Genomic DNA, 18236 nt, shown 5'->3' with positions numbered 1-18236 from the left:
AATTGATACATAAAATGATAGTAAATGACAATTTACTCCATACACTGGAAAGTGCTACTTTGGAAAAAAATTAGAATATAAATAAAAAAAAGTTTCTCTTTTAGTTGCAATACTCATCAGCTGCTTACCAATAACATATGTTTTAGATGTACGTAAGTATGTGGTTATTTGTCGACAGAAAACTTTTACCTTTATCTATGATGTGTTAAGTTTTCTTACTACTGTCGGGTACAGCTAAACTGGTGGCTGTCCGACTTTTGCTTGACGTGATTCGGAAGAATGAAGACCTTCAGTTGAGTAATAATAACTTTATTGCGGCGCGTATCTGACGACGCCCGGCATGCGTGGACAGTTCGGGGCTATAAAATTTTGCTTCCGATCTATACAGAGGATCCTCAATCCTCGGGAACTTCTGTAGTTAGGAGAGAAAATAGTATCCGTCCACACAAGTCAGGAGACAAGGAACTACTCACTAACTCTAAAAAACAAGGAATAATAATCATAAGAAACAGAACGTATATAAAAGTTATAAAACACAGCGCCTCTAGAGGCTGGGCGCGGAACTACACAGCGTCGCTACATCACTGTACTGACACACGCGCACAGCACACACACACACACTGGCGAGCTTGAATTAGCGCGCGGCAGCGTCGCTACATCAGCCCCCCAGGCGGAAGCGGAGCGTCGGCGTCGAGATACCGCGCCGGAAAGTGCACCCGACGTCCAGAACGGGTCGTCCTCATCGGAGGAGGAGGAGGAACAACGTCAGGAGGCGGATGTTGTGCTGCGTTGGGCGGCGAATGTTGAAGAGCCGGCGCCGGAGATGTGGCGTCAGTGTCTGGAACAGCGGTAGGTGGACGCCTACGACGAGGTGCCGCTAGTGGGGTGTCAGGAAAAACATATGCAGGTTTAACCCGATTCAACGCGACAGTCGTCGTTTTGCCGTTCACTAGGATATCCATGGTGTGGGCACTGCGCCGTAGCACTTCATATGGACCAGAATAAGGAGCTTGTAGAGGCGGTTTAACGCCCTCAGTGCGGAGCATGACGTGACGACATTGTTCCAGGTCCTGGTGCACGAAAGTGGGCGGCTTACCATGACGTGTGGTTTTCGGAGGGCGAATCTTTGATACATGGTCCCTCAATCGTCGCAAGAAATCCGGCTGGCCAGTAGCAACTGTCTCTGTGGCATCAGCGTCTACAAAGTCACCAGGAAGGCGCAGTGTTTCTCCGTAAACCAGTTCTGCCGCTGACGACCCCAGGTCTGGTTTGAAAGTCGTCCGTAAGCCTAACAAGACCACTGGTAGTGCGGTTGTCCAGGTTTCTTCGTGGCACATCAGCGCGGCCTTCAAACAACGGTGCCAGCGTTCGATCATGCCGTTGCTTGCTGGGTGATAACTTGTGGTCTTATGGTGGGTGTAACCACAAAACTTGGCCAGCTGTGAGAACAGGTCTGATTCAAATTGCCGTCCGCGGTCAGTGGTAATATGTAGTGGGCATCCAAATCTTGCCAACCAAGTCATTGCAAAAGCGGAAGCTAATGTGTCTGCTGTGATATTATCCACCGGCACTGCCTCCGGCCAACGCGTAAAACGGTCGATCATTGTAAACAGATATCTTTGCCCGTTCGAAGGTGGAAGTGGTCCGACTACATCCAAATGAACGTGGGCAAAGCGGGCGGTGGTATCCGGAAAATCGCCGATCGGTGCGTGTACATGGCGGTTAATCTTGCAGCGTTGGCACTGAAGACAAGATTGGACCCACTCGCGGCAGTCTTTTTGCATGCCTGGCCACACGAAACGTTGCGATACTAGGCGGAATGTCGGGCGTACCCCTGGATGGGACAATCCATGTACCGTATCAAAGGCTTGCCTTCTAAAAGCCGCCGTCAGAAAGGGACGAGGTCGGCCGCGAGAAACGTCGCAGTATAGCTGTGTGTCCTCCCCCGGAACATCAACAAGTTTCAGTTGCAATGCTGAAGCCGTGTCCTTAACATAGGCAAGGAGTTCTTCGTCGTCTCTCTGTGCCTGTGCCAGTGCAGGAAAGTCTATGTTACTGGAAACACTGCTGATCCGTGAAAGGCAATCCGCAACAATGTTGTCGATCCCAGAAATATGTCTAATGTCGGTAGTAAACTGGGCCACGAACTCAAGGTGATGAAATTGACGGGGAGAGCAGTTGACACTATTCCGACGGAAGGCGGCAGTTGACACTATTCCGACGGAAGGCGAAAGTGAGTGGTTTGTGGTCTGTATATACCGTGAAAGTTCGCGCTTCCACTTGAGGGCGAAAATATTTCACTGCTTGGTATACTGCCAGGAGTTCACGGTCGTATGTGCTCCATTTTCTCTGTGCAGGCGAAAGCTTGTGGGAATAATACGCCAGTGGCTGCCATGCGTTGTCGGACCATTGTTGTAACGCGGCACCGATCGCCGTCTGGCTCGCATCTACGACAATTGCTAATGGCGCGTCGAGTCGTGGGTGTGCGAGAAGCGCCGCGTCGGCCATACTCCTCTTTGTTGCCTCGAACGCAGAACACATGTCCTCTGTCCACTGTATCAGAGACTTGCTATTTACTTTAGGGCCTGATAATGCCGCCGTCAAAGGTTCCTGCAGCTCCGCAGCGTGAGGAAGGTGTCGTCGATAAAAATTGAGCATCCCCAAAAAACGACGTAATTCTTTGATTGTAGTTGGTCGGGGTAGCTGCAAGATAGCGTCCACCTTCTCGGACAGAGGAAGAGAGCCTTCAGCAGAAATCTTATGGCCAAGAAATGTCACCTCTGACTGCCCAAAAACACACTTGTCCACGTTCAAGACGACACCGTAACGCTCCAATCGCTCGAAAATCTCTCGCAGATGTTGTCGGTGTTGATCGTGGTCAGCAGAGAACACTAACACATCGTCCAGGTAGGCGAAACAGAACGGCAGCCCCTGGAGAACCGAGTCTATAAACCTTTGCCAGGTCTGAGCGGCATTGCGTAAACCGAAAGTCATAAATTTACTTTCAAATAAACCGAAAGGCGTTATTATTGCAGTCTTTGGAATGTCGTCATTGGCCACCGGAATCTGTGTATACGCTTTAGCGCAGTCCAGGACTGTGAACACCGTGGCACCATGTAAAGCGTGATTATAATCCCTCAGTAACGGAACGGGATATCTGTCCGGCACCGTTCGCGCGTTAAGCGCACGGTAGTCACCGCATGGGCGCCAAGCTCCACCCTTCTTCGGAACAAGATGTAATGCGGAGGACCACGGGCTCTTAGATGGCCGCATTATGCCCTCGCGAATCATGGCGTCAAATTCTGCCTTCGCTATCTTCAATCTGTCCGGAGCGAGACGCCTAGGTCGGCATGCTACTGGGGGACCATCAGTCGTTTGAATGTGATGCACCGTGTCATGTGGTATGAACCTGGGAGCGCCGGGCGGCCTGGTCAAGTTCGGATAGTTAAGCAGTAATTCAGTGTACTCACCCTCCGTAGCATGGACCAACTTGGCACTGTGCGTTGCGGTGTTGCGACGGAAACCCGTGACAGCTAAGCCAGTGACGCTGTCTACCAAGCGTGCGTTCGCGACGTCCGGCAGCAGGTGGTAGTGCGCGAGGAGATCAGCCCCGACGATCGCCTCCGTGATGTCAGCAACTGTAAAATTCCACTCGTACGCGCGACGTAGGCCGAGATTAAGCTCCATCCTCTGTGTGCCATATGTTGCGATGGAAGAATTGTTGGCAGCCGTCAGGCGGAAGGCAGTTGGCGGCCGGCAACGATGTATGGCTGTTCGTGGTATGATACTCAGGTCCGATCCAGTGTCAATTAAAAACTTAACGCCGGAACTCCTATCGGTAACGAACAGGCGCTTGGGGGATAACTGGCAGTCGGTTGCGCCTATTGTCGACCGCCGGTGGCGTTTGGGTGCGAGCATGGCGATGTGCACTTCCTTGCCTGATCGCCGAATCGTCGGTGGTACCAGCACAACGGTACCTCGCCTTGCGGAGTGGTAGTACTGCCGGAAGATCTGCTTCTCGAACGCCGCCGTCTGTATCGACTTCTTCTATTATTGTCGTCGTCCCGTGCTAGCAGCGCACTGACCTGGGCGCACAAAAGCTCAACCTTGGCAGCGAGAGAATCATGGTCGGCTCGTGCCACAGACGCGGTACTGTTTGCACTGTTGTCCAACGCCGCGACTGCGCTGACCGGAGCCGGTGTGATCGCGTCCTGAATCCGGTCTGCTAGCTGCGCCACGTCATCCAGCGGCATGTCCGTTTGTGAGGCGATTATGGCTTTTATTTGCGGCGGCAACCTACTGCTCCACAGCGTTCTGAGCAGACTGTCTGGCACAGTAACGGTGTCAACCTTGCTGCGTAGATGTCGCAGATATTGGGAAGGCTTCCTGTCGCCAATTTCTTCCTGTGTCAGAACCTGACGTATCCGGTCCTCTTGTGACGCGGCAACCCGTCGAATCAACTCTGATTTTAGCCTGGCATAAGCTCCAGCCTCGGGCGGTGCTGTGATTATGTCCTGCACCTCGGCTGCATAACGTTGGTCGAGTTGGCTCACAATCAGCGCAAATTTAGTTGCTTCGACCGTTATTCCAGCGCAGCTAAAACTTGCCTCTGCCTGCGCGAACCAGAGTACTGGGTTGTCGGACCAGAACGGCGGCAAATGGACTGCAATCCTGGAGACGGCCTGCTGTTCGGTCATTATGTGCTCGTTACTTGCGTAGCTCACGACTGCTTCTTCTTAATCACGTCGGTCTCGAATCACGTCGGTCTCTGCTTGAATCACGTCGGTCTCTGCTTGAATCACGTCGGTCTCTGCTTGAATCACGTCGGTCTCTGCTTGAATCACGTCGGTCTCTGCTTGAATCACGTCGGTCTCTGCTTGAATCACGTCGGTCTCTGCTTGAATCACGTCGGTCTCTGCTTGAATCACGTCGGTCTCTGCTTGAATCACGTCGGTCTCTGCTTGAATCACGTCGGTCTCTGCTTGAATCACGTCGGTCTCTGCTTGAATCACGTCGGTCTCTGCTTGAATCACGTCGGTCTCTGCTTGAATCACGTCGGTCTCTGCTTGAATCACGTCGGTCTCTGCTTGAATCACGTCGGTCTCTGCTTGAATCACGTCGGTCTCTGCTTGAATCACGTCGGTCTCTGCTTGAATCACGTCGGTCTCTGCTTGAATCACGTCGGTCTCTGCTTGAATCACGTCGGTCTCTGCTTGAATCACGTCGGTCTCTGCTTGAATCACGTCGGTCTCTGCTTGAATCACGTCGGGGTCACCACTTGTCGGGTACAGCTAAACTGGTGGCTGTCCGACTTTTGCTTGACGTGATTCGGAAGAATGAAGACCTTCAGTTGAGTAATAATAACTTTATTGCGGCGCGTATCTGACGACGCCCGGCATGCGTGGACAGTTCGGGGCTATAAAATTTTGCTTCCGATCTATACAGAGGATCCTCAATCCTCGGGAACTTCTGTAGTTAGGAGAGAAAATAGTATCCGTCCACACAAGTCAGGAGACAAGGAACTACTCACTAACTCTAAAAAACAAGGAATAATAATCATAAGAAACAGAACGTACATAAAAGTTATAAAACACAGCGCCTCTAGAGGCTGGGCGCGGAACTACACAGCGTCGCTACATCACTGTACTGACACACGCGCACAGCACACACACACACACTGGCGAGCTTGAATTAGCGCGCGGCAGCGTCGCTACACTACAAACCTGATCCATCACAACAGTAAGCAGATTGTGTGTGTGTGTGAAGATTTTATTATCACATTGGAATAGTATTTCTATGAATCCTCAACTTCCCACCATTCATCTTGGGACAACTTCTTGTGGATTTGCATTAGAATAAAAAAATGGTTCAAATGGCTCTGAGCACTATGGGACTCAACTGCTGTGGTTATCAGTCCCCTAGAACTTAGAACTACTTAAACCTAACTAACCTAAGGACATCACACACATCCATGCCCGAGGCAGGATTCGAACCTGCGACCGTAGCAGTCGTGCATTAGAATACTCCACTTCAAATTCAAGACAAAGATACAACATTTACATAAAAACTGTTTCTATATTGTGTTACATTTGTATATGTAACAAATTATCTGAACTGGGCAGAAATGCCATTTGAACTACACAGTTTATACAGTGTCCTACTGCTCAGTTTTTAAAACCAATTATTTACTGATATCTATGCATTACCTCAGTAGCCTGTAGCTCAACACACTGGGAGATAATTCCAAGTGGAATGCAATAACTCTGGAACTTCTTGACAGGTTAAAACTGTGTGCTGGACTTGAACTTGATCCTGGATCTTTCCTTTTATGGGCAATGGTAACCTCTACATAATACATAAAGTGCAAACCACTGTGAAGTGCATGGCAGAGGGCACTTAGCAAAGTACTTTTCTACCTCTTCCAATTGTGTAAGGAGTACGGGAGGTATGACTGCTTTAATGACTCTGTGCATGCTGTAAATAGTCTATTCTTGTTTTCATGATCCCTACAGAAGGGATACTTAGGAGGCTGATCCTCAAACATCTGCCAATTAAGGATTTTTAGTATTTCCATGATGTTTTTCCAAGAGTCAAAGAAAACTGTGAGCAGTAGTGCTGGCTTTCATTGTATATGTCCGTCATCCTTGTCAGCCCCATTTGGTAAAGGTCTCCTTTGCAGATTGACTGCAGTTTCCCAGATAGTGGCAGTGGCAGTGGCTTAGTGACTAAGCTACCCAGGCACAGCTCAGAAAACACCTTCACATCTTGAATTCTGTCGTTACCTCTCTCCTGTGTTCCAAGCTATATTTATTTGTTAAATATTATTCAGTTTGTTGATTCTATTTTACTCCATTATTTTGGTCTCCTTTTGAGAAGAAAATTCAAGTGAAATGAGTGTACATTTTAATTCGGTATATGGGGATATTTTTTCAACACGAGAAAGAATATGGAAAAATTAATGTTTCATTTTTTACGTTACATAAAGTTAAGGGAGGGAAACAAATACTAGTCTCTGTTTTTACTTTTCAATGTATCACAACTGACCACCAATGAGAAAACAATACTACTGCCAACTAGACAAGTTTTCAAATTATGAAATTTGTACAAAATTCTAGCACAGTTATGGGAAAGTATGCCTTCTGGGCACACTTCTGTTATAAGAGAATATCTGCGTGCATTCCTGAAATCATCATGTTGTGTAATTTTGTTGAGAGAAAAATTGTTTCTCTGTTATCCACCATGCTGGAATTTTTACAAAACCTATCTTCTTCATGGATTATTATTATTTTTCTTCAGTTTGGATTCCGTCAACAAAGACAGGTCATTGATTTAGGTAAATGTCTATTGGCCACCAGTATTGTAGCAACTATATTGCCTATTTTTATATATTTTTATAAGAATAAAAAGTAACAGTCTAAACCACAATTATTTTTCTTTCTACTGCTGAAAACTGGTATTGGTTGTCATAACCATCATCTAACCAAAATTAATTTACCCAGACTACATGACTGCCACTGAGTACTATCGAATGGAGCTGATACACTGGTTTTGATCGCTGGTTCCTCATGTGATCTGGGTAAATTAATTTTGGTCAAATGATGGTTATGATAATCAAAACCAAATTATGATTTAGAGTTTGTTTTCTTATATAAAGTCAAAAAAAGGTTGTTGAAATTCCAATAGGTTGCTAAAATTTGTTACTTTTATTATGCTGAGGAACACTTACATCGCTTCTTGTACTAATTGTGACCAAACACAGTTAACCTCACGATTTTACAAAAAATGTCACAAAATATATAAGACTTTTCAGCTATTGTACTGGCTGTGTGTATTTTAATGAAACATTTTGGGTTGAATAAAAAAATTAAATGAGTGAACACAGTTACCATGTAGACAAAGTGTTAAGTAGATAATGAAGTAGTTAAAGAATAGTGCTCAACCAGAATGAATTTTCTTTCTATAGTGGAATTTTCACTGATCTGAAACTTTCTGACAGATTGAAACTGTGTGTCAAACTGGGACTTGAACCTGGGACTTTTGTCTTTCGTGGGCAAGCGATTCTCTGGCTAAACATCTGTGTTCTCACAGTTTTACTTCTGTCAGTACCTCTGTCCCACTTTCTAGACTTCACAAAAGTTCTCCTACATACCTTGCGAGACTGGAACTGCTGGAAGAAAGAATACTGCAGAGAAATGATTTACCCACAGCCCATGGGATTGTTTCTAGAATGAATTTCTACTCTGCAGTGGTGTGTGGGTTCTGAAAAGGGAAGAGGGGCATGATGAGGAAACCACTATGAAAACATTGTGGTGACATGGATTTAAGTTTATGTTTATATAATAGAGGGAAACATTCCACGTGGGAAAAATATATCTAAAAACAAAGATGATGTGACTTACCGAACAAAAGCGCTGGCAGGTCGATAGACGCACAAACAAACACAAACACACACACAAAATTCAAGCTTTCGCAACAAACTGTTGCCTCATCAGGAAAGAGGGAAGGAGAGGGAAAGACAAAAGGATGTGGGTTTTAGGGGAGAGGGTAAGGAGTCATTCCAGTCCCGGGAGCTGAAAGACTTACCTTAGGGGGAAAAAAGGACGGGTATACACTCGCACACACACACATATCCATCCACACATATACAGACACAAGCAGACATCTCACAAGCAAATATATCTAAAAACAAAGATGATGTGACTTACCGAACAAAAGCGCTGGCAGGTCGATAGACACACAAACAAACACAAACACACACACAAAATTCAAGCTTTCGCAACAAACTGTTGCCTCATCAGGAAAGAGGGAAGGAGAGGGAAAGACGAAAGGATGTGGGTTTTAGGGGAGAGGGTAAGGAGTCATTCCAATCCCGGGAGCGGAAAGACTTACCTTAGGGGGAAAAAAGGACAGGTATACACTCGCACACACACACACATATCCATCCACACATATACAGACACAAGCAGACATCTCACAAGCAGACATATTTGTCTTCAAATATGTCTGCTTGTGAGATGTCTGCTTGTGTCTGTATATGTGTGGATGGATATGTGTGTGTGTGCGAGTGTATACCCGTCCTTTTTTCCCCCTAAGGTAAGTCTTTCCGCTCCCGGGATTGGAATGACTCCTTACCCTCTCCCCTAAAACCCACATCCTTTTGTCTTTCCCTCTCCTTCCCTCTTTCCTGACGAGGCAACAGTTTGTTGCGAAAGCTTGAATTTTGTGTGTGTGTTTGTTTGTGTGTCTATCGACCTGCCAGTGCTTTCGTTCGGTAAGTCACATCATCTTTGTTTTTAGATATAAGTTTATGTTTATCAACATAAGTGAAGCAATGGATCCAGAGAAGTACAAAGCTGAATAGTGTGTGTGTGTGTGTGTGTGTGTGTGTGTGTGTGTGTGTGTGTGTGTGTGTGTGTGTGGGAGGGAGTGGGAGATGGAGGCATATGGGATGGGAATAAGGACAGATGGACGTGGATGACAAGAACTAACGAAGACTGACATCATGAGGATTACAAACTAAAGGATATAACAACAAAAAAGAGGGGCAATCATTGCCCCACAGCTCAAGACAGTCGGACAGATGGGCTGGGGTGAGTGGGGGAGGAAGGACCAAACAACATTCAAATACAAGGGTCATGTATGGGAGATGATGCAGTAATTAAGAACTGGATTGACATTTGGGCAGAATAGGAGCCAAATACTTATCAGCGTTGCTAGTGAGGATACAATGAGTATTATACCCAGGTTGGGCTAACAAAATGATTGGTTAGTTGTTTACAGCCAGAGAACAAGCTTGGTTGCACCATGTGTTCATTTCATTTTTGTAATATCACCATATTATCATAGGGCCCAGTTACCAAATGCAGCTGTGAATGAGAACTGTGGTCACTAATGTAGCTGTTATGATCTTTTCGGTAATGTGATTCATCTCACTGTATTGATTTTCTTTATTTTAAGTGACAGCTTGTCTGAAGCTAGCAGTGAAAGTCAGGAAGAAAGTGATAAAGTCATTATGATACTGCAAAGTGAACTCTGTACTGCATGCTGACTGGAAATGTGTGAAGGATTCAGTATTGAATTACATGGCTGTTGTTCTCACAGCATAATGTGCACGTGGGTACTGTAGAATTCACCTGCTTTCAGGTCTAAATCTCAATTATCCTGTTATTGCGAATTAGGTGTGGGTGTATGGGAGGGTATAGCAACAACAATCTGTTCTGTGGACTAAGTTTGGTGGCTAGATGTTGTCCCTGAAGGTCTTGGTGAGGTTTTCGACATAATAATGTCCATCACTGCAGATGCACCATTTGCAAGAATATAAAGGACAGCTTTTTTGGTGTAAAAGGAATGACAGCTACTGAAGTGGACATATTACTGACGGATGATTGGCTTAATAAAGACAGAGAACTGCTTCTATGCTGCTGCCCTTTCTCCTTCAATTACCTTGGCATAATATGCGACTACTCTTGCCTGCATGTGCTTGAGTTCTCTTTCTCTCTCTCTAGACCTTCTTTATCTTTCACCTTTTAAGCATTCAGTCGACTCACTCTGTCCAAGACAAATAATCATTCCAGTGCGATCACGAAGTTGGGACAATGCAGGACGTATCTATGTGCTGCACCGATGATCTTTCAAGAAGAACATGACTTCTAAAGTTGTGTTACTATGATCAATTTCTTGCTTAAATGGATGTCTATTGTTTTACAGATCTTCTATATCATGAATGATTGTCTTTACCCAGACCATTGTTTGCTGTTCGTATTATAATCCGTTCATCATAAGAATAAACCTGATGTAAACATGTCCATATGTACTCTTCCACATTTGCTGGAACCTCATTGGATTTCTGCTTCACGTGGGACTGCAGCCAAGCTGTCTCGAGTACCGTCAATAATGATAATAAGGGTACATTTTGTGCTATGTATTACGTGCACAATGACTTAGCGATAATACGGGACAACAGCTTTACCGGTGCATTTAACTTGGACAGCACTGGCCGTTTAGCTGCTACAGCTAGGCCTGCAGTGATGTGACCAGTTGCAATTCACATGTAAAAAGAGATGATCAGAGGAACAATACAGCTTCGAATGTCATTTAATTTTTACGCAAAATGAAATACTACACTGCAAATCTCCCACAATATGCTCCTTAGACGACTAGACAAAAACCCCAACATGTTATTGTTTTTAGCTAACATACTATCGTAATTAAAAACAAGAATGATGAAAATTCCTGACTTAACCACACTGTAATTTTTCTGCATAAGCTGTGTGTAATGCAAGACACTATTGAAGGATTTCACCATATAGTTAATTAAATATTGAACAGTCTTTCATAAAACATCAATAATTAAGAATTTGTATTTGAAATGGAAACAGGAATTTTGTGTCCAATATGTAATTAGAAATAAGAAGACGTGCATTATTCATAAAAAATGGTGATGAGTTTTATAATTAAGAGATGTAGACATTTCAAATAGAATGAGGAAAAAAAAGTGATACTGGAGAGATCTGAACTAACAAACTAATAGCCGCATTTGTTTCCCATTCCATTACGCAACTGACTGCGCTACACGTTCAATGTAACTTTATTGATCGACTGCATTATATACAACACTGGAAAAACTTCAAAGCCGAATATCTCCATAAATTTATGAAAACATTAAGACCAGCCTATTTCTCAGCACTTTTTAACTGTGTTCCACATGCGTGTTTCACTACGGAACAGAAAGCAGCCTTAGCCATTTTCACACTGTGCATTAACATTGCTGCAGAGGCTGTGACTATGCAGGATTTTTTAAATAAAAACTACGTAGCTGAAGCATGATTACGAGAAACGTTGATGGCTATTAGTACATTTGAATTTCTTAAAGTTCCATTTAACATAACTTAGTAATATGATATCTAATACATAAGTAGGACCCACCTCGAAAAGCGTAACAGCGCCAGTGTACGTTTGTTACGGCTTCTGACCAATCATCGCGTGTGTGTTTGTTTACATCAGGTTTATTCTTATGATGAATGGATTATAGGATTCACAACAGCCTAGTTGTTAGTAACTGCAGCGATTCACAACAGCATAGTTGTTAGAAATAGTGGCGAGGCTGATGACTGAGTTTAGGCTTATGATCATTAGACTTTAACGCCAGTTAACATAGTTTTTGAAAAATGTTTCAATCAGCTTTGGTTAAAAATTTATGTAAGCAAAAATTGGGAGGGCTAAAGCCCAAAACTGTGTAATGCCATACTTATATGTAAAAGTGAGGAAAGGCAGCCACTCACCCACAGGAGCCCACTGTGTAGTGCATAGAAACATGCAACAGAAAAGACTGGTACACACATTCCCACGTACAACCACACATACACCAAAACCCAAAGTCTGGGTGTTTGTGTGGTTGTGTGCACTAGTAATTATAATAGACAAGCAGCAAATGCTAGAAAGCTAGTGCAAATGATCTTTCCTGTTGCATGTTTCTATGCTCCACACTTACATCACCTACAGGTGAGTGACTTCCTTTCCTTAATTTTATATATTATTGCATCCAGAAATTTCGATTTTTGTTATAATGCCATAGTTGATATTTTTCTATTCTGTGTTTAATTTTACTTTTATAGTGAAATATTTTAAATCTAAACATCATCCTTTCTGTTAAGGAGGTAAATCAACAGAATGCAAAGAGATGTAACTACCATTAATATTGTGGCATTAAAATTATTCAAATAAACATCTATGATCTGTGGTATCAACAGTCCCTATGAGACCAGAAAATATTCTGCGAGAATAATTTTTCCTAGCGTAAAGCAAAACATGACTTTCATAGATGAACTACACATATGAAAATTTTAGATTTCCATAAAATATGTACTGTGATATAACTGAAAGCAGAACCAGTTAATATTCTGGATGAGTCTGATGTCAATGATGTGTCCAAGGCCCTGATAAAAAAGTGTTGAAGACATTTATGAATGATGTCTCCAAAGCATTCAAGGTCAAAAATGGTGTCAGGCAAGGTGACTGACATTCTTCATTACTCATTTTCAACTATGTTTTGGAAAAAAGTAGTTCAAGTATTGAGGAAAATTGAGCAAAGAAACAGAAAAAAATTATCCAGGTTACCACATAATTTGGAAGTTCAACTATCTAAAGCAAGCTGCCAGAACACCAGGACTACAAACTTCCTTTAAGACAACATGGCTGCCGGCCGGAGTGGCCGAGCGGTTCTAGGCGCTACACTGGAACCGCGTGACCACTACGGTCGCAGGTTCAAATCCTGCCTCGGGCATGGATGTGTGTGATGTGCTTAGGTTAGTTAGGTTTAAGCAGTTCTAAGTTCTAGGGGACTGATGACCTCAGCAGTTGAGTCCCATAGTGCTCAGAGCCATTTGAACCATTTGAACAACATGGCTGACTTCAATGATGGACACAAATGGAGGACCACTATGAAGACTACATCTGTACTCAGCATGGTGTCATACAGTGCACGGTACAGGGTACTTATTAAATGATATTTATTTCCCCATTTCCTATTTATTCATGTATGGTACATGGGTGAAAAGGCTGTTGACACAAAATATTTCACATAATTTGGTAGCACAGGAAGAAAATAAATAGTAGCATCTCAAAATTAAACTGATCCTGTCACCTGACACTCTGTTTTGTAGTTAAGATAACATAACAGGGCACAGTTATCAAAACAGAAGACTTAAAAACGAGAATAGTGGGTAATTTCAATAGGTAGAGTGATGGACAAATTAGTAATTGTACAAGAAAATAGAACTGATAACACATTTAAATAGAAAGAAGTGGCTGCTGTTCTATTTTAATGCATTCAGAGTAGCCCATGATTGTCTGACCCAGATCTGAAATTTGTAACCCAAAGAGAACAATCAAAATTATTTCAGAAACGTAAGAAATATCTGACAATTTGCTGCCCTGGAACAGACCATTATTCTTCTTTCTTTTTCTTATGCATTTTTCCTGGTACAGGATCGGTACAGGTATGAACGAATCTCGTGTAGTTTATTTCTGGGGTGGTCAGATGTCCTCCCTTGTGCTGCCCCATTACTGCCTTTAACAACTGCCTGCATGTAGTGTTATTCATGTGAAAGTTTTATAGAAGGAAAAGTTTTATAGAAGGAAAACACCATCACTGAGAGCAACAAATTAAGGCAGATAATACAAATCTTCCAAAGTTTGAAGTGGAACCAGAACACAGGTGACAGCAAGAGCCTCTACCGAGACAGAAGAAAAAATGGCTAATGGGCTCGAAAAATATTATCAGATCAATAAGATCTAAATGTCGAAAATGATTCTGATTGTCAACATGCCATCTGCTGAGACATGGGTTGACAATACAGACACAGCACATAGTTACAGAACAACTTTATTCATAACTCACTGCATGGAGAATAATACACAACTACAAACAATTTACTTGAAAACATATACTTAATGACATCTATAGACACCAAAGGTGGTGAAAAAATTTGAATCTCAATACAGTTCATAAGTCTCAAATTGAAAGGGGAAAAATTAATATTGTGTGATAATTCAAGTGAAAAGGCTCAAGATGGAGGGAAGACTATCACACTGGTATATGATTTGTACAGTTCACTAGATACACTTTTATCACCCATGGAATTACTAATTTCCTCAGATTTATTAACAGTTGTAATCTATTTACACCTGAGATACCAGATGGCAGAGAGAGGTACAGGAAGCTGAAAAGAGGGTTAATGCAAAACTAAACTATTCTCTATCTCAGTATATTTCTTTCACATTTCAAATACTAAAGAAATTTGACCATGTGACGGTACATATCAACTTTTTGGTTACCTGTTGTGGGCCCTGTCACTGTGTACTATGGTGACAGGTTTATGGTCTGCAGTTAAACCTTCAATAGAAACACTGACATGGAATGTCTTGTCAAAAGTCTCATCTGGAAATAGAAAGACAATAAAAGAAAGAGCAGTACAATTATCAAGATATTAAAAGGTGGTAAGACATCATTATGTACAGAAAACTTTATGTTGACGACTTGCCTCTGTCACTAGACAAGGTCACTAATACACACTAGTGCAAATCATGGTGACACATAAAATATTACCATACTATTTGGCAGACAAGGAAATGAAAGGTGGTAGTGTAAACTTCTCAGTCATCAAAACCATGCACCATGGTTCTGGATTAAATTTCTACCCTGTCACCATATGATGTGATGCAGTGGTTATGACACTGGATATATTTTGGGAAAGTGGAGTTCAAATCCCTGAGTGGCAATCAAGGTTAGGTTGTCTGTAGTTTTCTTAAACTGCTTAGTGCAAATGCCATATGGTCCTTCCAAAATGAACAAAAGCCAGTTTCCTTCCCCACCCTTTCCACTATGAGCTTGTCCTTTGTTCTTAATGGTTTTGTCATCAGTGGAACATTAAACGGTAACCTTCATTTTTCTTTCAAACTGTCTTCACAATGAGTGATAACTAAAGAAGAATTGCACACATTGCAAATCGCCCCCACACTGACGATGTCAGGAAAATATGTCCTCTTCATATAAGCATGCTGATTGTAAGTTGTTAATTGGATGAGAATATTAAGATTGTGTGTCCACTTGATGCTACTGAAGAGAAGACTTGTGCTGTCACTGGGATTACACAACTTCTTATCTCTCTCGCTGACACCATGAACACAAAAGCCTGATGCTACACTCTGCACACACCAGTCACAGCTAGTGCTTACGACTTGACACATTTGACTAAGAAAAGTAGTTGGCAGGTTGGAGCAACAAGAAGGGGGAGGGTCAGTTGAAATAAAGTTGACAAAACTTCAAGGTGATTTCCAGTAATCAATTTCAATACATTTTGTTTACTGCTTCAAAACATACACACAGCATAGTGCTCAGATACTAAGTGTTAGGAGAAGCAGTTATTGTTCACTTCATGAAAACAATTTTTTGGCAACTGTTTATACACTGATCATTGAGATCAATGCTGAAGTTCAATCTACATCCACAGAATACTGCTGGTCCATCTAGAAGAGCGTGTGCGGCGACAGATTTAATTGTGTTCTTCTTCTTGTCGGCGGCTGAAGTTGTCATTTCGACGTCTTCAATTGTTTTATAGATTGTCTGTCTTGCACGTCGCCGTTGTCTTCAGTAGCATTATTGCATTATTTATTTTTCTTTTTTAAAAGTGATTTCCATAATGGCCATTCCTTCCTTTTTCCCCACAAAAACGACATAAAATGATTTCTCCGCATGCCTTTTAGAAGCTACATCCATCAACTATCTCACATCTGTAGGAGACTTCATTAATAGGAAATATTTGTCATTACTGCTGCATTTTCATTTGTGGGACAACAATTACAAGAAGTCAAAACTATCGGCTAAAAGTCTCTAAATTACTTACAACCATCTGTCACAGAATAGTATCTAGAAGTTGGTTCATTCTCATGATAGTGACATTTTGCCACCTGCATTTCTCTTTATGGTTATCACATTTACAAACTTACATGCTGTGTTCAAACTTCTGATAACAAGTCTGACATACAACCTTCCCTGTACATCTGCCACCTTACTCAACCACTGATATCAAGCCACTGTTTGGCAATTATATGCATATGATTAGGAAATAAGGTAGTGCAAAGTCATGATCAGGGATTAACAGAATCCCCTACTGCATGAAACTGATGCTCACAGCAACTCATGACAATTGGTTCTTCCACACCCTTTACTTAGCCCCACCAATAGCACAGTCTGTCATCTCCATGCTTATCCAAACAACTGCTTGGTAATTTGTCTTGAGATTTGTTTCTGAAGTCCTGTTTTCTTGAAAGATGACCTTATTTTTACAAATACTGTGTATTTGCATGGAACAGTGTTTATTTAAACCACAATTAACCAATTTCAGCTATACAGCCATTTTATAATTGACAAGTCTGTGAATACATGCTATACGTTATCCAGGCAACAACCAGGATGCCACACTGTATAATGTGTAGTAATATGTCGGTTACTATACCTACTGCTCAAAGCAGATGCAAGTCAGGCCACCAGAGAAAGTACAGAGCGTGCCACCTTTCAAATAGCTTGCTCACAACTACCCAAGGCGGCTGCCAGGGGCAGCCCAGCCACCGATTGGTTCACCGTGCACACGCAGCACTACACCAGTGACACATGATGTGGATAACGTCTTTATAATGGCAAGCACAGGCCTCCAGGTCCTCAGTTGTTAAAAGATGTGTGAACTAGTTCATTGTATTCTCGTTGATGTCAATCAATGATCCAATAAATTGTATCTCTTTTATGGCCATATATTTCCTTGTGTTCCTAGTTAGAGCAGGGTAGAGTTTTTGCAGTTTTAGATTCTGTGATTTTCTCGCCATTTGGCTCTCCATAGAGGCTTTACTCTGGTCACTTCTGCAACAATAACAGGCACTTACAGCCAAGTTGGAGCATTTGTTGGCTACGACAACCCAATGTCAGCCAAGGGGTGTTCATCCACCACCACTCCGTAGAATACTGGGGCACGTACAAAAAGCAGCTTTTGTGACATTCCGGGTGGGATCACAGAGGTCTGTAAGGGTCTGTTCTTATCACATACTGTGCCAGTTAGCTCCTCTGCAAGAACCAGCATCACTTTCTTTCGACAATATGTGTTGTTTGCTGTTCTCTTAACACTACAAGCAGCATGTGGTCACTGCGCATGTTGAATTCTACGAATGTCTCAAACAGCCACAGCAGTAATATCAAGTTTGGACGACTAAGCTTCATTACCTCAGTCACACATGTCAGTTCTTCAAGACTAAGTTTCAGGAGTCTTATGCTGACATCACAGTCAGAGATGCAATCATTCGTTAGCCCCTGGTAATGAAGTGCATCATTATGGCCTTCAGTTTGAGGAACCTTCACTAAAAGAGGTTTTGAATATTGCACAGTTGTTCGAGGTCTCCCGTGCCATGGGCTGCCAATCAGAGGCTTGGAATGATGGTGCCATTGTTGACAGCATGCAGCTCCAGCACAGGGAGCATAGTGCGCTGGGGGAAGAGGAGGCAAATGAACTGGGCCAAAGCAGACGAACATGTCGTCAGCAAAAGGAACAGCAAATGCCATTCCTTCGCGTCCCTTTTGTCACCACTGGCACATGTCTACTGTTTGTTGATAAGCTGTAACAAATAGCAAATTCAAACTCCTATTCTCAGCCAATTCATGGCAAGACAATTTATAAACCATTGCTCCATTT

General features: G+C 42.8%; 1 protein-coding gene across 2 annotated transcripts in view; it reads right to left on the bottom strand.

Moving 5' to 3' along the window:
• LOC126234751 (transmembrane protein 181) overlaps positions 1-18236 on the bottom strand; it is a 236396-nt gene that overhangs the window by 83740 nt on the left and 134420 nt on the right. For both annotated transcript variants that reach the window (XM_049943498.1, XM_049943499.1), the window contains one exon: positions 14836-14938. In XM_049943498.1, coding sequence (XP_049799455.1) covers positions 14836-14938 — 103 coding nt within the window. The remainder of the gene's footprint in view (positions 1-14835; positions 14939-18236) is intronic.

This window comes from Schistocerca nitens, chromosome 2, assembly GCF_023898315.1.
Source record: "Schistocerca nitens isolate TAMUIC-IGC-003100 chromosome 2, iqSchNite1.1, whole genome shotgun sequence".
Lineage (NCBI taxonomy): Eukaryota > Metazoa > Arthropoda > Insecta > Orthoptera > Acrididae > Schistocerca > Schistocerca nitens.
Note: the sequence above shows the minus strand (reverse complement) of the source record. Positions and strands in the feature narration are given on the sequence as shown.